Here is a 25229-nt window from a genome sequence, read left to right on the forward strand (position 1 = left end):
GGTGTGCTGCCTTGATATTTTCTGTCAGTTAGTGTGTGTACTCTGTGTTTGGTGAAGATTGTATCAATTTGTTTTGCTAGGCTGTTGAATTATTTCATTAATGGATAGGGGTAGATCCTCCAATATAATGCATCTTACACTGACACTATGCATTGTACACCCCCAGGTTATCCACACGATTGAGAAAGTATTGCTCGTGTTTTTCAATATTAATTGTATAAAAATTAAATATTTATTTTTATAAAAATATACAAGTTCAAGAAGTACATAACATGCATTGTTTAATATACATTTTACGTAATTTTGAAAAACTATTGTAAAACAATTCTTAGATGTACTGAAGTTGGAATTGCTGTGCTACCACTGTTTCTGCATGCTGACTTGAGGTTGTAGAAGTTGCCTCTGAATCTGCAGTAAGAAAATCATCAGGGTTAATAACAGATGTATCATTTATATAATTCACAATTGCAAATGATAAGTAGCATAATTCTGTCATAATGTAATATATTAAGTTTTTAAATATTTCAATTTAAGAGCAAAATAAGAAAGATACCTAAAATTGCAACTCAACTGATTATATGATGGAAAAAAATAACACTTGACACACAAAAAACGTACACCCCATGAAAATCTGGTAAAGCTGGTGAGACTGAAAATATCTAGTTAAATTGTCTCCTTCAAATCCCCTGCTTAGGCAGCAAATGACTTTAGAAACAATTTCAAAAATTAATCCAAAACTCAACAACATTATCAAAGAAAAGAAACAAACAAAATCCTGTTCTCTGTGGGTAAAGAAATAAAAGCAATGTGAATGATTTATAAGGAAAATGAAATACCGTATTTACTCATGTATAATGCACATTTTTTTTTCCAAAATTTTGTCACCCTAAAAACTGGTGCGTATTATACACGGAATGATTTGCACAGCCAATATGAAACAATGCATGTTTTCACTATGTCACTGCATATACAGTGCTCAAAAAAAGTTTTGCATATTCAGTGTTTGTGATAATTTTATTGTACTAGATACATGGAATCATATTCAAGAGTACAGGGGGGACATACAAACAGAAAGAAAACAGTGCAGCCATGCAGAAGAAACAAAATCATACCAGAAGCACAAGATTGAAAGTGTGGGATGTGAAACACAAAAGAAAGGCAGTGTAATATCGTGTACCTACTGCTCGCAGGCATGCTTGGGATCAACAGATGGGAGTTCAGTACCGTGTATAGCCACCTCGAGCCCGAGGGCATGCTTGAACACGACGGGGCATGCTAAGAATAAGAGCATTCAACTTATCCTGAGGAAGACTGTCCCACTCTTGAATGGCAGCCTCCCGCAATTGCACCTTGTTCACAGGAGGATTTTCGCGGCTGACAATTGCTCTCTTCAGGTGACCCCATGCATGATCCACGCAGTTCATGTCTGGAGAATACGCCGGCCACACCATGCGTCGAATGCCGTGCATATCAAGGAACTCGTGAATCACTCTGGCTCGATGTGGTCGAGCTTTATCATCCACCAGCGTGAAGCCATCCCCCACAGTTGTAGAGAAACCTGCTACCACGGGTTCGAGAATAGCGTTTCGGTACAGCAGACCAGTCACGTGACCCTGGAGGGGAATTAGGGGCGTACGTCGACCAAACATGATTCCACCCCAAAACATGATGGAGCCCCCCTGCTGCTGGTGACGTTCCAGGATGAAGGGCTCGTTCAATCTCTCATCTGATCGTCTCCAAACACTTATGCTTTTGCTTAACGGGTTCAAATTGATGGTGACCTCGTCTGTAAAGAGATTGTGCTCCCACTGTTCCTGAGTCCATTCACTGTGCATTGTTGTCCACCTTACACGGTCTCTCTTATGGTGTGGTTTCAGAGGAACCTTGGGTATGAGTCTTCTTGACGTCAATCCTTCCTCATGAAGTCAGTTCCGCACTGTCTGATTGGAAACATTCGCTCCTGAGGCCCCCCGCAGGTCTTGGCACAAACTGGTAGCAGTTGCAGTAGGCCTACGACGTGCCGAAATCACCACGTACCGATCTTCCCTGCGTGTTGTTTTGTGTGGCCGCCCTGTCCTTGGTCGATCAGCAACTGATTGTGTCCCCCTGAACTTTTTCCACACTCGAGAGACATCACTTTGGCTCATTCCAACACGGGCAGCGACGTCTACTTGGCGATATCCCTCTTGCAGCAGTGTTACAACTCAAATGCAGTCCGTAGCAGAAATGGTTGCTCGAGGCATGTTGCCCTTCGTTTTCCACCCGCTCTCTGTGCAGTTTCCAACTAACAAGTGTCGATAAGACACGGACAATGCCTCCCATCGGGCTGCTTTCAAATCTGCACAAGGATCATGTGGCAACTACTGCCCTCTATCTGCTGAATATCGAACTCACTTGGCGCATTATGTCGGTTTCTGTCTCGAGCATTGCTCACATAATGAACATTGTATACCTTTTGGGGATATCGCGACTCAAACCGCATACAATCATAATATGCAAAACTTTTTTTGAGCACTGTAATATGTATGTAACAACAGGTGCAAATACAAATTACCAGGTTGGCTTCCTTTAGTAATAATGATTTAAAAGCAAAAAACACTTATAAAAGTGAAATGGTCACTTCCCATGATTTTTCACTTTGTATCGGAGCGTTTTGAGACATTGAGAAAAGCTGTGCCTTTCTGGTGGGATTCACTCCTACCCTCCCGACAAATTGGATGTGTAACATCTGTATTTGCCATGTGAGAAATAATAGAAAATGTCTTCCTTATCATTGCAAATCCATGAAGTAATTATGTAACTGCTCCTCCACTTCTGAGAAGCCCTCTTCTTGGATGGAGCTGTCTTCAACGTTTCTTACTTCCGCCATTATCTTCCAATTGCCTCACCATGTCAGATTTTCAAGCCATAGCCCTGTTGTCATTTTGCTGCATATACCACAAAACTTGAAGAAGAAGAAGAAAAAAAGCAGCAGTACAACTCGCCCTCTTTCACATTTTGATCTTGTTTTCTTCTACTACAGAATAAACAAGATGACAACACCTTTATGACCTACAACTAAGAAAACCATTTCTTGAACCTGAATTGTACTGTGCATTATATATGAGGTAGAATTTTTGTCGCTTTTCCCTATAAAAAAACAGGCCATGCATTATACACGTATGTGTATTATACATCCATAAATACGGTATTTTTTTCTATGCAGCACTTTCAGAATAGAGAAATGATTCAAATAAAATTCTTGGACAACATCAATAGTATCATTCTACTATTCTGTATAGTATGCAAAGCCTCTTGTAGCAAACAAACCAAGATAAACTAACTCTTATCTTTTCTTTGTCAAATGCTTCTGACATTCAATTTCAAACTGGTTTAAACAAATTTAGTTGGAGAAAATATGAGATGTGAAAATAAATAGAGTATGGTGATGATACAAACTTCTTTTGTCATATTGATATCCTGGTAACATAGGAGGAGCATTGTATTTATATTTTTATTATTTTTATGTTCCTTGTCTGGCCACTTTTGGCCAATTGTGACAATAAGGATGAGTAATGATTAGATTAAACTGATGAAAGAACATCCATGCCTGAGCCTACATTCAAAACCATGAACTTCAATGGTGAGTTCAAAAGTTGACTATGAGGGCAAATCGAAAAGTCTTTGCGTCTAATTTTTTTCTAGCTTGTTATAAGTGTTATTACAAATGCGAGATATATGAGCGATGTGGAGGACAATGAGCGATCGGACCGACCTCGTTCCTCGCTGACACTGGACAACATTACCCGTGTTGATGAAATGGTGAAAGCTGAACGACGTGTTCATCTGAAGGACATTGCCACTGAAATTGGCATTTCCTATGGTAGTGTTTACGACATTTACAGATGAACACATAGTTCAGCTTTCACCATTTCATCAACACGGGTAATGTTGTCCAGTGTCAGCGAGGAACGAGGTCGGCCCGATCGCTCATTGTCCTCCACATTTTCCCGTCCATTTTCAAACTCCTTGCCCACCACTGCACACTTCGCACTGATAAACACTTGTTTCCATACACTGGGTCCATTTCCCTGTGGATATCTGTGGCTGTTTGTCCTTTGCACCATAATAAACGAATAACACTTCGCTGCTCATATGGCGTGGACTTCCTGAACACTCCGGCCATCTTTGCCAACTGATAACAGTGCCGTGCCATGGAAGAAATCGGAAGTTACAATAGGGCCGTTGTTCCAAGAAAAGCCTACTGCATCGCTCATATATATCTCGCATTTGTAATAACACTTATAACAAGCTAGAAAAAAATTAGACGCAAAGACTTTTCGATTTGCCCTCGTACTTAACACACTCGACCATGGAGCCTGCCAAAGGAGGAAGGGGGATTTACTACTTCCAATATCAAATGGCACTTTGTGATTGGAATGTTGGACGATGTGTGATGTGGCATTTCAGACTGCAGGTACCTACTTTGGGCTTCATAAACTTCAAGATCTGGTGGAAGCCGAGTTAAGGTAATTTCCCATTTATTCATTACTTGAAAAGATAAGTGAGTTATAGTTAGTGGCCGCGGTGGCTCAGTTGGTCCCGACCTCCGTGGCGGAGTGGTTAGCAGAGCGTGCTACAACGCCAGAGGTTCCGGGTTCGAGTCCCGGGTAAGGCATGGGTATTTGTGTTCATCCAGTTGATAAGAGACAAAGAAAAATGTAAGAATTGAAAAGTGTAAAAGTGAGAAAAAGAGTTAATGGTGGGGGATACCTCCGTGTAGGGGGTATTTCCTTTTGAAAAAAAAAAAAAGTCAGTAACGGGTCTGACTACCATGCTAAAGGTCCTGGGTTCGATCCCTGGCCGGTTCAAATCCGGGAACTTTTCTAACGGTGGAAGCGGCCCCGGCACCCACCCAGCGTCGAATAACATGGGTACCTGGGGGTAAAGGCAGTCAGGGGTGTGATGCTGATCACATCACCACCACTCACGACCGGATCAAGAAAGTGTGGGGTGTTACCCCCACACCCCCTATATGCCTTCATGGCATGGTGCTATGCACAGGGGAGCACTTTACCTTTTTTTTTACAGTTTGAGCTACTTATTTCAAACTGGATCTAATTACAATTGAAATTCCATTTATCATTATTATTATTATTATTACTAACTTGTGAAAATTACTAGCAATACATCATAAACTATATTTTTCCCAATTCAAACTAACACTGTATTTGTGATTTATTTCTTATATAATACATGTCTTCTTGATTAAGTAAATAATTTTACCTCTTTTTTTCGAATTTTCCTTCAAATTTAACAGCATGATTCTTAGCAGTTGTGCCATCTGCTTCTGGTCAGCATCTGGTGGGATATTTTCCTCTTTCCTTGGTGCATTATCTGCACTTGCTGGACAGCAAGAAAACATATTTTAAGTAATGTAGGAATTGGATTGTATGTATGCACGTGGAAATCATTTTCCATCATGAAGATTAATAAACTGATTGTAATGTTTTCACATTGCTTTCCAACTTCCCTAAGTAAAATGATTAGAATAACACCACATGTGCTCAAATCTTAAGTAAGACAATCTGCACTTTCTGCAAGGATTCCCAACCTTCTTACGTTCATGGCACCCTTGGCCCTGTTAGATTTTGTTTTCAATTTTTAATCTTAAATCGAAGTGGAATATGTTATCAGGAGCAATTAATGTCAAATAAATACCTACTCCAGTACTATTGTTGTTCATTTATTGAAAGGTAATAAATGGAACGTTCATGAGGGGTTCACTGTACTGCCATCTGCTGGATGTATGAGTAACTAATTCATCATTGGGAACGAGTGTGTCGATCAGTGTCACCATCTGTTGGGCATGAAATTAATCTGATATTTCTTTTTCCTACTTCCTAATAATATTTTTTTTTTCCTTTTTTAGTTCATCCCTAAAATATCTTGCAGCACCCCTAGGCCAATAGGTTTGGAATCACTGACTTAGAGTCTTATACAGTAGCTAAAGCAGTGTGAAAATACTTTATATTGTGTACAACAACATTATTTGATATTGTTTGAACCTTTTATCCAATCTTTATAGCATATAAAAAACTATAATGAACTTGTAATAACATAAATGTTAGTTTAGATATGGTTATATGTTATTACGAGGGTCATTCAAGGTTGACAAAGACTATTTCTACAGAGAAAGTGATAAGAAACTATGTCAGTTTTTCAAAGTATTCCCCCTTCTGCATCCAGACACCATTGCCATAATTGTGGAAGCTCCCTGATTCTTTTGCATAGAAAGAACTGGGCTGCTGCTGTATCCACTGCAGGGCATTTTTCTTTAGTGCTTCATCTGTCTTGAATTTCTTCCCCCTCAAATGCTCTTTAAGCGGCCCAAACAAATTGTAATGTTAGGGCTAAGTATGGACAAGATGCATAGGGTAAAAATGTCCCAGTGTATTGGCCAGAGATGTGGCTGTTGAGTTAATTTGAATTGATTGTTGTTATTTAGCATTGCTTCTCTGCCGCTTTTGGCTAATTGCGACAATGAAGATGGGTGATGATATGATAAAATTGATGAAGGGACACACTCAAAAAACACCACGCCCAGATCTGGATTTGAATCTGGAATCCTTGGCATTGTAGCAGCCTGTACTAACCACTCTGCCGTGGAGGTCCGCACTATTGCTGTCAAATAGGCCATGTGGGGCCAGGTATTGTCATGGAGAGGAATGACATTTCTAGACAGCATACCATTTTTTATTATTATTATTTTTTTTTTTTGTGGATAGCATCTTGTATGATATCCTGCATCAATGTGCAGTAATACTGAGCATTAATTTTGAACCCTTTCTCCAAAGAATTCACTTGAATGACACCTTGCTTGTCCCAGAAGATGTTTCCCAAGGTCTTCTGTTCTTTGCTTTTCTTGTTTGGCAGGGAAATCTTACATACTGCTTCTTTTGGTCTCTCGGGTGAAATGATGCATCAATGTTTTATTATACCATGGTGACTGATGCAAAAATGCAGCACCTTTCAGCTTTAAACTGATTCAGGAGCTCTTCACAGATCGTCATGTGTGTCCACTACTGATCAAATGCCAGCTGTTAGAGAACCCATCTTGCACAGACTTGCTGAAGAGTAAAATACTCACGAATGATCACCTCCACACTACCAACACTGATATTCACTTGCGTCACAATGGCCAGCGCTATTACTCTCCAGTACTCAAGAATCATTTGTTCAACACTGTCGATATTACCTGTCATAACTGCAGTCAAATGAACGTGTCCATGTTGTTCATTCATCACCAATTCTCGTCCTTTGCCAAACTTTTTACACCATTTATACACTTTTGTCTGGAACATGAGGCTTGCAATCTTCTCAAAATCTCAGCTTGTTTAACATTCCACAAAGAAATTTGATTAAGCACTGCTCTTCCACAGACACACTCTATTGTCATGTTTTCTGCACAGGTGCCAAAATATGTCATGCCAGGTGCTGGATACTCATGAAGGATTACATTACATCCTCCATATGTTTTATCATGCTATTAGGTTGATGCATAAGTTCGTAGCGTTCTTTTCATGGTGGCAAAAGTATTTTTATTTGATACTAATTTGAGATGAACTAAAGACAAAAATTAATCACTAATATATTCTCCTTCATTGTCTATGACTGTCTACAAACACTGTGGCATTTTTTCAATTCAACGTCTGAAGAAATCAGCTGATTTAAGATTTAAAGCATCGTCAAGCCATGTTTCAAGAGCATTTTCGTCATCAAAGGAGCTTCCTTGAAGATTGATGGATTGAGAGCTAAAAAGGTTGAAATCCGAGGGTGCAAGATCAGGGTAGTAAGGAGGATGTGGAATAACCACCCAACCAAGCTCCTGGATAGCAGCTTTTGTCATGTTAGCAGAGTGTGGGTGGGCATTATCGTGTCACAGCACTTGATGCTGTCTTCCTGGCCTACTCGCTGATTTGGTTGTTTTCATTTAAATTGTGTGGTATCCTGAGCCTTACCCATGGAATCTAAATGTCGCACGATGGTTGAATGATCACAGTTCATCACATTTGCTAATTCTCGATTAAAGCGTTTAAACTGTCTTCATTAAAGCCCAATGGCCTTCCTGAATGTAGAGAAACGCTTAAGTCAAAAATGCCCTCTTTGTAATGACAAAACCATTTTCTTGCCCTGCTTTCTCCGTTGGCATTCTCCCCGTACAAGGGGCAAATGTTTCATGCTGCCTTTGCCCCTATGTTAAACTCGAACAAAAGAATATGTCAGAAACTGGGCACTTATTGTTCTTTAACCCATAAAAAAACCACCTTTTTTCTTCAAATCTGTAAAATTCAATGCGTATTCACAAGCACCACAATGCCACTCCAATAAATGAACATTAAACTATAAACAAACTCATAACACTGCAGTGTTGCCTTACCAAACACAAACACTACAAACTTATACATCAACCCAATACAATTATTCATCAATTTTTTACACACAAAAGTCTCAGTCAACCTTGAATGATCCCTGTTTTACTGAATAACTAATACTGACTAGTGAAGCTATTATTATTTTACCTCTATTCTTTACATGTGCATAAGGTTTTCTTCTAGTCCTAGAGCAAAAACAGATGAAAACAAACAAACATGAAACAACAATAATAGCAATGATTATTAACACTGCTATTGCCATGCCTCTTTCCATCCTGGAAAATAAAACAAAAGTAACAATAATTACAAGTGTGAAACAATAAATTCCAAGTGATGTTATACTCTTTATTCTACATTCAGTTATGCATTTATATTATGTAGCGACATTTATTTTTTCAGAATTATTATAATTATTTTTTATTGGACATGAGATCAAGTTGTAACTTGTTAATCATATACAGGAGCTCTTACTGACAAGAGCAGCTCATCTTCATTACAATCAACATTGTGATGAGCAGTGTGCTATTAAAGACAAGAAGCAGAGAGAGAAAGAAATGGACAAAACGGAAAAGGCAGAGGAATCAGAAAGTCTGATAAAGATAGACAGTGCAAAAATAATAGTATACAAGAGACAGAAGCAAAAGTGGAGAAGCTGAGAGAAGAACAGAATGAGAAGAGGATGATTGCTAAACGTTCCTAAGTGAAGAAGGCTGGGAGTCAATATGGCACAGCTCATGCCAAGAGGAGTGGAGAAAGCCACTGAAGAAGAGAACAAGAAAAGAATGCATGCTGATGAAGTGCAGAAAACTATAAACTAAATAAATAATTCTCGAAGCTTTCCTGGCAACGAATGAAGAAGAGGTCTTCTCCGGATATCAACCATGTGATTTCTGGATAGGCTTCCGAGCATTCGAGAGCTAACGTAACTCTCATCTTCATCATACTAGGATTTCTTCAGGATTTCAATCCCTGAAGATGAAAGTGACGTTAGCTCTCGAAAGCTCGGAAGCCTATCTGGAAATTTTCACCTGGTTGATATCCCAAGAAAACCTCTTTATAAACAAAAGAGTTCATTAATAATCTTTTTTTTCTGTAAAAACCAGACAAACTTAAAGGCAAGATATATTTTGCATTTAAATATCTGCTACACACTATTTCTTTTAAAAGATTATATTATTGCCTTACATAAGTTTGTACAACAATGAAAACACTGTCTTAAATCTTTAAAAAATGAAATCCCACTTTTACTTTTAGGATTACAATTTATTGATATTAAATTAATAAATAGGTCAGTTAAGTCAGTAATTTTGACCACTTGGCTAGTTTCCAAACCTGTGGAAGGAGAAAATTAATTTTACACCCAAAATAATGCAACCTCTTTAAAAATGGGGGATGGTATAATACAAATTCACAATGGCTCCCCAAGTAACGAAAAGTGGTTGACCCAAATGGTTGGCCAAACTTAAAAACATACCGTTGAGCAACTGTAATTTTGGTCGTGTATCCAAGGTTGGCTCAACATGTGGTTTTTATGTTTGGTCAACGTACTGAACACTAAAGTATAGATAGGTTTATATATATATAATTTATTGAGAGGCCAAATATAAACACTAGATCAAATTATTCATGCAAAATAAAAAAATACACAGCACTTTTTCATTCATGTGATATCATTGTTTTCAAAGTACCTTCAAGTGGTAGCAATAAAAATTTCTAGTTTACTTAGTTATCCACTTTTCATGGAATTTAATCTGCAAATAACATTGTTTATTTTACATATATCGATCTTGAACCACCCTCACAAGAATACTTGTAAGAATGTTCTTCTGCTACAGCTAAACAGACAAACAATAGCCATGGCTGCTGACAAATGACTTGTGAGTGACTACAAGTTAAAAATAGCTCCTACTTTCATTAACTGTATTTTATTTCCAGTATGTGCTGTGACTGAAATATTAAAAAAGAAACACTTTTACATTCACTTATTTTACACTAGAATTTACAGCATACTCTTGAAAGATGTCTTAACAGGAGAATATAGTTTTTAAAACTGATTTTAGCTCACTTTTCCATGGTTGGCCCAATAAAAGACCAACTTGAATTTACCAACCAACATAAACCCAACCTTTCCCAGGTAAAAGCTGCAGTTGGCATGGACGTCCGCAGAAATTTTTACAGGGAGGAGTAAGGAAGGTATTTTTCCGGGGGGGGGGGGGGGCAAGCAAGGCACATTTACCCCAAAAATAGTGTTGTCCCCTAAAAAAAACATTGCTTACATTTGAATTTATGGTGTTCATGCAATAATTAACATACTATTGTGGATAAAATGAAATTATATGTGTGAAATACATAATTTTTGGTTAACTTTCATTTTCCAGGGGGAGGCCACGGCCCACCTCCCCCCTCCCAGATGCCTATGGCAGTTGGCCCAATGGTTTTGGCTACTTGGGTCCCATCAAATGTTGAATATAATAATGAATAAGGTACAAATGCTTAATTGATGTCAGGGACCACTGAACGGAACTCACCCCATTAGATAAGAACAACATCCGTCAGGGCAGCACATTTGCCCCAAAGGACAGCATGTTACACCACAGCAAAAGGAATTGGAATCACAACACCCATGCCCACAGCATGTGAACTCATCTCTGCAGCAAACACCACCACAGCAGTGTGCACCAGGCATGCAGCAGTGCTGCAAGCAGCATTCTATACCGTTTCTGCAACACGTCTCGCCACACTGGAACTCATTCGGTCTGCAGATGCCATTGTCCGGGAACGAAGGTTCAGGAAATGAGTCTGTAAAGAAAATGCCAATGTGATATTGTTCATGCTGTTGGGCCTCCGGATTGCACAGTGGTAGCATCGTCGCCTTGTAATCAAGGGGTCCCAGGTTCAATTCCCGGTGGAGGCACATAGTGGTTCGGATCCCACTTTAAACTGCAGGTCCAGTCCCGGTTAGCCTTACTGTGCATAAAGTGGACTTAAAACAACAAATTAAAATGTTCATGCTGTTGTTGTTGAGTTTGTGTTTTAGGTCCACTTTATGTGCAGAAAGGCTAGTCAGGACTGAAACTGGAGTTTAAAGTGGCTCCACTGGATATCAAACCCAGGTCTCCTTGATTACAAGGTAAGGATGTTACCACTACGCCATCATGGAGGCTGCCAATTCAATCTACTTTCCAGTAAGGCCAGTGCCAATACCTCAGCAGTAATGAAATTGTTGTAATATCATAACACCTTCATATAACCAATTGTTTCATTCATTGGTAGGTAGGAATCCAAATTTGAAATGCTTCTCAAGGAATGCATTTTGCTATAGGTCAGAGCATAGCATGCAGAAATTAAAAAAAACTGGTTTAAGTTCACTAATAATGTTATAGAGGTGAAATAAAATTATCATGCTTTGGTTTTCAAGCATAAATTATTTTACACTAAGTATCAAATAAAATATGTGAAATATTCTCGTGATTGGTGCGAAAATATTCTACTCTTATCTCACAAGTACCATATGCTTTTTGTCTACATATCATATTTCCTGGGACCTCCCAGATGGCACAGTGCTAACATCGTCGCCTTGTAATCAAGATGTCCCAGGTTTGATACCCGGTGGAGGCACATTGTATACACCCGAACAAATGAATCTGCCCTGCTCTTACTGAAGGGAGCAGGAAACACTGCATTACTCCTGTATTTTGATAAGAGTGCAGGGAAGCAAGGTCATTGCAAACAAGTCCATCATTACCTTGAAGCAGGCCCGTACCCAGGGGAGGGTCACGGGGGCCATGCCCCCTCCCACTCTCGAGCTATGAAATATATGCAAATGTGAATCTATAAAAAGCTACGAAAATAACATCGACGATTTTTCTAATTTGTAAAAAATATATATTTGTCCTTGCATAAAAAAATGAGTTTGTTTTGGAAAGAGACAGATTCCAGAATTATGCAGTCTATAATATATTAGGTAGTTTTTTTTAACCATTGATGCATTTTAATCCATGAAGCAGCCGCATGCGAAAATATCTCATATTTTTTTGTTAACTCACATTTAGGCATGTTCTTTATTGTAATAATAATTGCTAATATGCATCTTTTAACTTATAAATATATTATTTTCTAAACACAAAATTATCATGGCTCTTCAATGGTAGTGGAACAAGAAAATTAAAGTATATTTGAAAACATTGTCAATTTGCGAAACACAGCACTATTCGAATAAGTACTTCTGAGAATTGAACTTAAACAACAAGCACTAAGCTGTACTCCCTGTGATACCTTTGTCTGTAAGCGACTATGTTGCTAATTGTTGGGTCGGAGAAGGGGTTGTCGGTGAGTTGAATATTTCCATTACTTTGGACCATAGACGTAGCTAGAACTTTATATTTGGGTGTGCACAAAGAAAAAAAAATGAGGTCTTGTACCTTTTTAATAGCATATTTTGCAACACAATCACTTGGCTCTTTAACTGCACTGATGGTTGTAAAGGAATATAAATTCACTAAATGCCAGTGTTGAAAATTTCTGAATATATGTAGTAGAAAAAAATCAAATTGCATAGAAATTACACACACACAAAATGTTCATAAATGTTACAAACAAATACATCAAAATACACGTCATCTATAACAAGAGACGTCTGTCAAAAGGTACAACGTTCTTAAACTCATCAATAACTTCATTTACATCAATAGACTAAGCTTTTTCCTGTTCCACAAATAGCAAAAGCAGGACTTCCAATCTATCCTGCTTCTGAGTTGGTCTTAATTTAGTTTTAACTTGGGTAAGCTTGGAGAAAGCTCTCTCACACGTGCAGCTTTTGCACCTTCGGCCGTGATCAAAAAGGTGTGGGGCCCTAACTCCACACCTCCTATACTCCTTCATGGCCTGGTGCAAAGCACAGGGGAGAACTTTACCTTTTTTACCTTTACCCATCCCATCGATGAATTGCTGTCATGGGAATGTCAGGTTAGTAGGGGTGTGCGGACAATGGGAGGAATTATGATAACAACAGAGGTGTAGCAAAGGTTTGGGCGATGGGGCCTCGCATCCCATGGTCTTATTATTTTCTTAAAGAAATGTAATAAATAAAGGTGAGGAAAATAGATGTAAAGGACTAATTTTTGTGGGCGGTAAAACTACTACATTATGTATTCAACCGGTTATAATTTTCTAGTGAAACATTACAATTTGAATGAATATGTCAACTATTTAGTATTTTTAATAAACCCGGTGGTAGCCGTCTGATTTTAGAATATTCAGGAAGCCAAACAACAACAATGAAACTTTCTCTTATAAAGGTTGATAAGCATAAACACAATTTTTGGCTTCTTAAAAATGAGCGGTTCGAGAACATCGAAAAACATTATACACAGCAGAAACAACAGAAAAACTTCACATGACATTCAAAATGAGCTGATACAGTCAAAGAGCAACGATGCCAAAATGACTTTATTAAAAACAAATTTAAAAAATAATTTAAAAAAAAAAGTAAAATTGGCAAAGTACAGAGATTTACTAACTTCTTGTTCAGTTTTAATATTTATTTTCTTTAGGTTCGAAACTTATTCTTTTACATTCTATATTAGTTTGTCAATGAACGTGACCTAACACAAAGCAGCACAACAATGTTTAACATGCAACAGTTATTGTTCATTGTTGAAGATCGTTACAGTAGCTATGAAACTACCTACACCCAAGGCTCAACATGTATAAGAATTCTATTGAACTTTTACTTAAGGTAAAAGTTCTTTAATACCGGATATCCATTCAAAAGCTGCAGGATAGTACATAGGTTTTTAATTTTATTATTTTCAGTCGCTTCTCTGTAATTTCTGGCAAATAGCGGCGATGCGAATTTAGTGATGATTTGATTAAATTAAATTACACTTCCAAGGACACCCATGTCCAGATCGAGATTAGAACCCGGGAACTTTGGTGGCAAGATCGAAAGTCGGCCACTTAACACACTCGGTCACCGAACCTTCATGTTTATGTTATTAATGCTACATTCATTTGGCTTATTTTACTTAGCTTTTCTGCCACTTTTGGCCGCTCGCGAAGATGAAGATGACGGGACAGTCACAGAGAACACCCATTCCCAGGCCGGCATTCGAACAAGGGACCCGTGTTAATGCTTTATATGTTCAAAGGTGTTTGTCTGTAAAATAGATAAACCCTGTGGCCAACAGGCCTGCCAAAGCCTGACAACCAGATTTCAGTTAGATGGCGCCTAGTGAACTCATAGAATCCCATCACAGCTGCTGTATACAGCTTGATAGATTAGATTGCAGAATGAAAGCTATTTACTCTCATTATCTGCTATTTTATCTACTAGTTATATCCTGTGTGTTATATTATGTGCTAACAAAATATAACACACAGGATTTTCCTGAAGTAACTTGGATTCTTGTTGAAACACAATTATGCCTTGTTTACATTAAACACACTATAGCTGCTAACCAAGGCAGTTTTTTTAAAAATTAAAGAATTTTACACGTTACGTTTCCACCCTATATCTCACGGATTCTTGTTATTCGGATGGCAAGAAAATCTGTAGGATCTCTCCCAATAAGGTTTTTCCCTACCGTTTGGTAGGAGACCTCGTGGAAGTTCCACCTAGGACAATGGGCCTGCCTCTGCGTTGGTGGCCCTATACTAGGTGTGATAGTACATGAGGTTTTCCGAGCTAGTACGAGTTTGTCTGCTGTGGAATATTGCTGGGTTGGGAAGGTCCTACGTTTCCTCAGCATCCACCGTTGTTATGCTGGGGTGAACTTGACCAGCTTGCCACAGTACAATTACGGTTATGACAGTAACCCCTGAGATTTTTCCATGTCACTTCAGGAAATGTAGGTATGTAATGAAGTAAGTATTCATAGCCAGTATGTAGGTATTCAAATAATAGGTATGTAATGTTAGAGCACTAATGGTTCTTCCTTTTGGGTCTGCGAAGTAATTCCTTAAGCTTGTAGGTTAGGTTGAGTGATAGGTATTTCAAGGGCTTTATGCCATTTTCATTACCTTAGATTTGTGTATGACAGTATTTGCACACTCAAAAGGAAGAATGGTGTATTATGAGAGATCGCTGTGGACATGAAAGCGAGATCTTCTTATACACAGATGCAATCGAAATTAATATCGACTGTATTTGCAAGCGATATATCAAGTCGATTGCAGTTGGTTCTCCGGCTCAAGGCTGTAAGGTACAAATGGCCTTGCGTCCTTCTTCCAACTGAAAAAAAGAGGCCCTCACAGATGGTAGAGACGTTGACGGCGTTGTGAGGCTTTGAACTGACATCTACCTGTACCGACGTTAGTTGGCCACATCTTTTCAGGACCATGAGAGACATATTGTCCACGAACCATATCAGATGGAAAGCCCATCAGATGTCTAACTTCACGGCCTCAAAATCAACAACGCAAAGATCCCTCTAGTCCAGAATTGTGGAATCTAAACTTGGAGCCATCTCTCAAAAAATTAGGAAATATTTCGGATATCAAAAGCACAATAGATTTTGCAGATCTCGTAATAATTGTTAATTCAAGAACAGAGTTGGAATGGAAGTCCAGTTTTACGATAAACTCTTTCGAGGACTTGTGTGTGTGATATGGTGAAATTGACGATTGCCACCCAGGAGACCCAATTTATAATCCTAAAGGGTAAAGCTGAATGGGAACAAACACTCACAGATAAAACTCACAGACAAATCTTAGAAAAGTAAAGGAAGCTAAATATCGAGGTGTGAAATTACGAGAAATGCAACGATGACATGGATTACGTAACTTCAAAAGCTGAGATACGCAAATAGCATGGAAACCAGAAACAACTACGTATATATCGAGTAGAAAGGCTTATAATAACATTTTAACTGAAGAAAAGGAGAAATGGGAACAGGGAAATTTTGAAGATATAAGAAAAGCCGTAGAAGAAAAGAATAACACCGCTTTGTGGGGCATATTACGGAAGTTACGGGGCCAAAAAAGCAACTGGGCACATATTGAACCTTACATTTGGGAAGCACACTGTCGCCGTGTCGTCGGGGGGAAGTTACGCGGGGAATATACTTTTTAGGGGATTTCGTTCCGATTCTCGACGAAGATATAGGGGTCGGTGAGATAAAAATAGCGATAAGGAAACTGAAAAAGGGGAAAGCGGCAGGACTTGACTCCATTCAGGCGGAATTTTTCAAAGCCAACGAAACTGACATTCATATGGTGGAAGCACAAAGCAAATTAATGGACAAGATTTTTAAAGAGGGGTACTTTCCGAAGGACTGGGCAAGCTCCATAATCTGTCCTATTTATAAAGGAAAAGGGGACAGAAATGATGCAAACAATTTCAGGGGCATTTCTTTATTACCTATATGGATTAAAATTTACACACACATCTTAAACCGTAGGATCCTGAAATGGACAGAAATATTCGGCAAAATCTCACCACTACAAGCGGGCTTCAGGAAATGTATGCGTTTTTTGGTGAGAGTGCAGGAAAAGAGAAGTGGGGAGAGGAGGAAGGAAGAAAGACTGGAAGAAGAACTGTCGAGGGAGGGGAAGAATGTGTATATAGGGGACAAAGTAAGAGACAGCTTAAAAGAAAACTAAATGTAACAAAATAGTGTAGAAAAATCAAAAATATGTAGTGCGTACAGCCTATGGCTCGCACAAAATGAAAATAAATCTAAATATAGTAATAAATTGGTAGTAATAGGTTCGAACACATTCAGACTCTCTATGTCGCGTACAAACCCATTCACATTCATAATCCACAACGCGATAGTTTCTTTCGACGGACCAATCTGAGAAGAATACCTAAAATATACAACATGTGTAACAAAAATAACATCATCGCAAATGAAGACAAAATAATCAAACACAGAACCGCCATATACTGGTGCAAGGAAGGCCAAGAAGAGAGAATTTACAAATTGACTGCAGAATTTATTCACAGATCATCGAGGATTGGAAGGAAGAATGGACTAACAGTGCAATTGTAGATTCGATGAGGTACCCGACTCTGAAATTCGCCCCTCCCAAGGATAATTTCTGGATCCGCCACTTCCGGAGCAGGATTGATTCAATTTTTTCCTCCAAAGTTCGGACTTATTTCCACACTCGCCTTCCGCATCATCACGTGTGCAACTTTCAAAAACCATTACACAATCGGAAGTCAGTTTCTAATTATTTCTTTATTCAATATTGAGAGCAACATAAGATCGTCTTAGCTTTGAAGTTGAAACATCGCCCGCGAAAATAATACTTTGAACACCTCGTGGATAGCCAACACTAATTAACGCTTGTACTGTGTTACTTTATTTTATGTGCGTTTGTTGAGAAATTGTGCGAAAAATGTAACGTACGACTTACAAGACAGATGTTTTGCCCTTGCACATCCTTTCAACCTTCTCGTCAAACAATGAGAGCAGCTGCCATGTAAATAATGCCTAAAGAAGCTATTCAATGTAACGCATACTTATCAAAGCGAGGAAAATTTAATCAATGATTTTTGTATTATCAATATTATATTTTATAAACACGTCTATATATTTAAAGATATCGTACAAATATAATACTATTTTGCTGGCTTCATTTTATATGTGCTTTAAAAATCCTCGTTGGTCCAGTCGGTAAATAGTCTGACTGTCACGCTGGAGGCGCGGATTCTGTTCCTGGGGTGGTTGGTCTCCAGTGGGAATTTCTCAGCAACGCCCTCGCACGAAAACTGCTTTGAGGTTCACCACGGGTCTAAAATAAGAGTATTTTGGGGTAAAGGAGGGGACAGCAACGTGATGATAACACCACCTTCATAAATGGCCGAGATTGTGAATCATCTATATACATTCATGGCATGTTGCAATGCGCAGAAGGTTCTCTTGCTTTTAATACTTAGTACATAATTAGTCCCACACCGTGTCAGTTTGGTCTAAGACTTCATGCTTTGGCTCGAGCTACGGACCGCGCAGGTTCGAGTCTCCTGGGTGAAGCCTAACAACTTTCCTTCTGAGGAAATGCCACCCACCATTGTGAGGAAATTGGGGAGCTACGAATAAGTAGCGTAATCCAGTCATGGAAACTTACAAAAATGACTAGGGGTGCTGACACATGCTGACCACAGGTCACCTCGTATCAGGTTCGATGATCTCCCGCCTCGGCAGGTGGAAGTGAGGCCGGCAGTGGGTAGGTAGGCCTTAGCTCTCTCTCCCTCTCAAAGAGAGAGAGAGAGAGACACCTGTATTATATAGTACATGTTTGGATACATGCCGCGAGAATACTGACACATTATGAAAATTTGTTTGACTCAACTCAAACCTGCTGCAGAAACTCTTTCCACGTAGATTTAATAGCCGACCTCCGTGGCAGAGTGGTTAGCACATTGCGCTACGACGCAAGGGGTCACAGGTTCGAATCCCGGCCTGGGTATGGATGTTTGTGACGTAGATTTAATATTTCATATTTGTGTTGCTTGATTGAATTTGTGGACTTAAAGTCCACTTTATGCACAGAAAGGCTAATTAGGGTTGGACCTACAGTTTAAAGTGGAATCCGAACCACTGTGCCATGTGCTTCCACCGAGTATCGAACCCGGGACCCCGTTATTACAAGCAACGGCGCTACCAACGCCATCGGGAAGGCCATATTTGTGTTGCTTCACAAGCCTTATTATTAAAATTCCGATCTCCGGGAGACGTCTCAAATTCGTTTATTTTGTTATTTTTCACATTCGTACTTACCTATTATGCATTGGTAAAGATTCTTTAAAGTGGGATTTCGCTTTTTTGACGAAAATAATTTCAATTTTGCACATATCGAGTAATTATAGTTCGTTCCTTTTTGGCTTGCGTTACACACAATATGGCGGGCAAATCTTGACTAGCGTTGTGGGTATGCAGTGTTTCCAACCTTCCTAACCGAAAAATAAGTACTTCCCTAGTTAAGAAAAGGGTTACATTAGTTACGTTAGGTTAACTTAGTTACGCTAGGTTAACTTAGTTACGTTAGGTTAGGTTAGGTTAACATAGTTAAAAAAAGGGTTACATTACTTACGTTACGTTAACTTTGTTACGTTAGGTTAGGTTAGGTTAACATAGTTAAAAAAAGGTTACATTACTTACGTTACGTTAACTTTGTTACGTTAGGTTAGGTTAATATAGTTAAAAAATGGGTAACGTTAACATAGTTACAAATACGCGTGGTTGGAAAGACTGACCGGGGGGTTATGTCATGAAACGCACGCAACATCCGTTTACGTAGTGGAAGGAAATAGAGGCAACAGCTTTTGTGAATCGGAGAGACATTAATCTAGAAAAATACATGATTTACAGCCAAATAAATTGAACGATGGGAGAAAACACTTCCACGACCTTTCAAAAGTGTACAGAAACTCAGTTCCGTAAGTACTTTCTCTTGTAAAATTGAAGAAATGCGTTTCGCGGAGATCAGAATTTTACCGTCTTGTTTTCTAATTGCGCACTATTATTATTAATAAAATACATTCTATGTGTCTGTTGGATATGGTATGATATTTAATTAGGAAAAGCAACAGATAATGTAATATTTATATAAAGTTAATTAATGTATTAAGTATGTTCTTACAACAAATGCAACTATTACAGAATATGATAGGAAGCCAGTGCCGAAATTAGCAGTATTTTTTTAATTCCTCGCATTAGTATTTACCTTAAAATATTGTTACAAATAAAATCTAAAAATAAAGGTCCTCAAACTCAGGTGGATAAAAGACCAAATTATAATTCTCAGCTTGCATTTACCTTCCATTATTAGAAGTTTCATTCGATCGAAAAGCACTCTCTGACTGTTAGCTGATAAGTTCGAAGTGCCTAAAATACAGGAAGACGTAACAGCATGTTCGTTCCATAATTTTTGTTTTAAATTTGTATTGCAAACAAACTCTACAGAGTAATACACAGATCGTTGGCCCACATGCCAGAACCTCGTTACCCCGCAAGAATGAAGTTCCTAGGATATATTACCTGGAAGAAATATTGTTATTTGAATGTTTCCCGACAAGCCATCGTTTCACAAAAAGAGAAAACCTTACTCTCTCCTTGACGTAGTTCTTCACCAAAATTCTCTAGCCTCTCAAAGCACTCAGCAACCTTAGAACTTACTTCCTCATTTTTCCCTAGATAAGCCGTCATCTGTTCTTTAAGCTCGGTTACACTCACTCCCAGAGTGTCCATGGAATGAGTAATTCCTTCCATTTCACGCTCCCGTTCAGCTGTAAGCGTTGTGTGGAGTATCTCCCACTTCTCATTATTTTGGGACTGCTCCTTGCTTTAAGTTTCATGCAGCCGTTTTCAACGTTCTTCATTTTCCCCCTCTATCAGCATGTCGCTTTCTTTCTCCTTCTGCTTTCTCTTCTTCTGCTTTATCTTCTTGTCGTTTTCTTTCTTCTTCTGCTTTCTCTTCTTTCTTCTGCTTTCTCTTCTTGTCGCCTTTTTTCTTCTGCTTTCTCTTCTTGCCGTTTTCTTTCTTCTTTTGCTTTATCTTCTTGTCTCTTTCTTTCTTCTTCTGCTTTCTCTTCTTGTCGCCTTCTTTCTTCTTCTGCTTTCTATTCTTGTCATTTTCTTTTTTCTTCTGCTTTCTCTTCTTGTCGCTTTATTTCTTCTTCTGCTTTCTCTTCTTGTAGTTTTCTCTCTTCTTCTGCTTTCTCTTCTTGTCGCCTTCTTTCTTCTTCTGCTTTCTCTTCTTGTCGTTTTCTTTCTTCTTCTGCTTTCTGTTCTCTTAATATACTCCAGAACTGTTGCCGCCTGTTCTCTTCAGCGATTTTTTTAGCTTTCTCTTCCGCCTTCCGAGCTTTCAGCTCTGTAGTATTTTCGATTTGACGTTTGCTTCTTTCTTCTGCTTTCTCTTCTCGTCGTTTTCATTCTTCTTCTGCTTTCTCTTCTTGCCGTTTTCTTCTTGTGCTTTCTCTTCTCGTCGCCTTCTTTCTTCTTGTGCTTTCTCTTTTGTCCTTTTCTTTTCTTCCATTTCGGACCAAACTGTTAACCACGGAGGAAGTTCAATAGCAGGTTCCTTATTCTCATCTTCATCGTCCTGGCAAACCTTTACACCGGACGGCATCTAAATTTTGCCCTTCACGGATTCAGCCTCAAATTCACAAACGAAATGCTTCCACTGGCTGCAGGAAATGCACCTAAATGCCCCCTTTTCTTCATCTTGATCGGAGCAACAATCAAAGTGCAAAATTCCGTGTTCCTCTACAATCGTCGACAATGAATTGCGTTTAGACTTTCTTGTTGCCATCTCGATGTTTCGTAACTTCAGAAGAACCATCGGATATATACTTCGAGCCCCAAACCTTGCAGCGCCACTTGTAAGATCCACCCCTGGATCGTTACTTGGTTGATGGGTCTACTGAACCTCGGCTTCACGCTCAGTAACTCTTCGGGATTGAGTCTCCTCGGCTCAAGGTTCGAGTTAATCCGGCTGCTTCAGTTCTCCGTCGTAATTCTGGGTCAAAGGTTCTCCATCTACTTATAGATCTTGAAACGTTGAAACGTTTATATAGGAACGATGAAACGTACTGTCATCCTCATCTTCACGATTAGTCAAAACGTAGCATTAGGTTGAGGGTAGGAAGAAGTGTCGAAATACCCAAGCATGGAAGGATGTTTAAGATCTTCGTAGAGGTTAGATGTTTGTATGTCATAAATAAAACTATCAGTGTCCATGTACAAAATTGACAGCTTATCATTATAGAAAGGTTTCATAATATTATAGTGAAATTCGAACATGTACAGTTTCGACAAGTCGAGAACCGTTGCGCCAACGTAAATAGGTTTTCTGAATTTTATCAATTTTATATCTAGATTAAAAAGTGTTAAATTATCGTTGTAAATTTTTCGCGATTTGAATCTAGGATCAGATACTAATTTTCTACATTTATTGTTATCCGAAACCAATTTTATGTCTACATGCTTTCTGACGTTCTCCATCGTCTTTCCATAAACGGTATTATTCATTAGTTTATAAAAATCTTTATCTAATTCTGAAATGGCAGCTGTTCTGTGTCTCGTGTTGGTCTCAATATAAGATTTTAACCATGCAGAGTGTTTGAACTTGAGAATTCTTCTCACATTTACTACCTGAACACCCTTCCCAATCAAAAACTGGGGATTCTTGTAGTGGACGACATATCTCTCTTTTCTCTCTAGAGTTAACATAAGCTTGCTTTGATTAGAATCAGGTGGACATTTAATTTCTGCAGCGGGAGGCAAATCGGAAAAAGTAGCATGGAAAGTATTTGGAAATTCAATGTCCACCTCAATGAACAAACCAAATTCACGATCGTCGAAACAATTAATATCAATTGAAATAGGATCCAGCCACTCGAATCTTCCGTATGGAAGTTTCTGTATCATTGCGAACCCGTAGAGATTGTTTACGTCAGCGTAAAATATGTAATTCGATGGTCGATTTGCATCGTATTGATTCTCAGACATGTGAATATTGTTTGCCTTTGCGTATCTCTGCGAACATTGCACCATCCCCCCCACGTATCCCCCTTTCTATAAAAAGTAACATGTCCACGTCCGATATCAATTCCAACTTGATCCTGGTCTGGAGCAACATAGCAGACCACGCCAAACCTGGAAGGCTGTAGAAGTATGCTGGATCTAATTTATAAATATTTATTGCTGTTTTTCTGAACACTTGGAAAACATCAGCAAGTATTGTTACGTCTAATTTGAGATATGCATCGTGATAATCGCCAAGAGTATTGCATCTCAATTCCTTCCATATTAATTTCGCATGTTCATATTCTTCGTCTGTGATTCCGGTTCTTTTCAGTTGACTGAAGAATTCTTTTTGAGATGGGAGAGTGTCATCGTCAAATTTAGACTCATCGGTTACATATTCGTAAGGATAAATGCCTTTACGTTTAATCAGCTCTAGGTGTACGTTGGGAAAACTAGCTTTTGTAATTTTAAACTGTTCGTCAGTAAGTTTCCTCGCTAAAGAATCGAGACTTGCCGATAGGAATCTAAAATAATCTAGAAACCTCATCTCTATGATTTCATTCGTTGCTGGAATTTTAACTTTCTTACTTATAGAAATATAACGCTCTTCGTTTTGAGCAAGAATATCTATTATTTGCGTATTGTATCCAAGATTTCTAATTAAGAAATGGAAATCGTAATTAGATCCATTTTGAAAAAATATTGGTACGAATTTGGGCTTCTGGATCTTGAGGTTGCAGGTGTTACAGATTCCACTAATGTAGTTTCCGGTGAAGTGATTGTGGTGAAATACTTTCCGATTCTCATTCGTGAAATGTTGATCGCACACTGGACACGTCTCAATGTTATTGTAAGATTGAAGTTCATCGCTTGATAGTGGAAGCATTGGTTTCGATTGGCATAAGAGGCTGCCAATGTTCTCAACCTCCTCCACCATCTTTTTGAAAAAGAGTTCAATGACATTCGGTCCGCGATATATATATGGCTTATCTATCCTATCTTGCCAAACAACAACGTATCCCAAATTATTTGGATCATGAACCTGGTACGGTGTTGTGGAAGACAATTCTGGATCCGGATCGCAATAAGACAATGGTTTGAGAAAAGCCTCAAAGTCCGCAATGATGATGGCCGGATGTTCCAACAAGGCCTTGTGCATTTTAAATTCTTCCACTTCATTCGCTTTGGTCATCAACATGCGAGCCGGTCTGTTGACTCCACAGTAGACTTTATGTTCAGCAAGTTTTTGTTTGGCAATTTCTTGATTTTTGAAATGTTGGTAATTACGTCGGTCACGATCCTCGAATACGGTTAACTACCTTGGACAAACTTCGATGTGTGCATGAAACTTGCTTGTTTGGCTTCTGACTAAGCGGGAGAGTGAACGAATTAGCGTGTAATGATAAACATCATCGTCAGCAATAAGAAGCAGATTGATTTCCACAGCTTCATCATCAACAATATTAGTTATCCTAATAGGATACACAAAATTCTTAACGGAAGTATATGAATATACATTTATAGCTAATCGTTTTTCTTCTCCATTTCGTGCCCTGTTTTCAAACTTTGTTATGTCAGAAATAGCAACAGGGTATTCGATGCCTGTCATAGCATATTCAATCTCATCGATATATTTCTTATAGTGACTAACTCGTTCCGGATGATCTATCCAATGAACCGGGTGAAGCGCTGCTAAAATGCACCACATGAAACACTTATCGTCAGTGTTATAAACGTTCAGCACAGCTTTCTTATGCTGAATTTCTACCGGAAGTGGAACGTAGCTCGAAACAGAAAATGGTGTAAATTTGTTTACATAAGCGATTAACCTGTGAGAACTTCCACATAGAGACCAACCTGATCCCTTAGCCTCGAACTCATCGTGTTTCCTAATCAATTCACTAGTAAGATTAGAATAAAAAACGTTCAAATTATCAATGTCTGCCAAATAAAGAACTTGACTTCTCGTTTTGTGAAAGAAAACATTTCTTGTACCATTGAGTTTCTCATATTCACAAATTAGATCAACATATACATTTATGCAGATGTTTTCTAGTTTATTTTTCAGAATATTTATGATAGATGTTTTAATTTCGCTCAAGAAACTAGAAATATCACAGCGTGGGTTCGAAGTAAAACAGAAATCCAAGAGTTGGTTGTTGAATGCAGATCTAATCGGCTTTTGGTCATTAGACATCTTAATTTGTTTAGAAGTAGAAGCTTCAGTTTCAGGATGATCAATTTTTCTTTTCAATGTTCCATGTCCGGTTGATGCTTTGCAAATTTTCATGTGTTTATTTAAATTAGCAATGCTAATTATTTTTTCGCATTGAGT

The 25229-nt window shown here is 38.6% G+C and overlaps 1 protein-coding gene across 1 annotated transcript in view; it reads right to left on the reverse strand.

The window, feature by feature from the left end:
* Positions 1-236: 236 nt before the first annotated feature.
* Positions 237-25229, reverse strand: part of LOC145988424 (uncharacterized) — a 52929-nt gene continuing 27936 nt past the window's right edge. The window contains exons 2-5 of the mRNA XM_083123314.1: positions 10943-11213; positions 8562-8689; positions 5266-5385; positions 237-408 (exon numbers count right to left, since the gene is read on the reverse strand). Coding sequence (XP_082979440.1) covers positions 329-408; positions 5266-5385; positions 8562-8689; positions 10943-11213 — 599 coding nt within the window. The 3' untranslated portion in view covers positions 237-328. The remainder of the gene's footprint in view (positions 409-5265; positions 5386-8561; positions 8690-10942; positions 11214-25229) is intronic.

The sequence above is a fragment of the Lepisma saccharinum genome, chromosome 5 (assembly GCF_977018435.1).
Source record: "Lepisma saccharinum chromosome 5, izLepSacc3.1, whole genome shotgun sequence".
In the NCBI taxonomy this organism is placed as follows: domain Eukaryota; kingdom Metazoa; phylum Arthropoda; class Insecta; order Zygentoma; family Lepismatidae; genus Lepisma; species Lepisma saccharinum.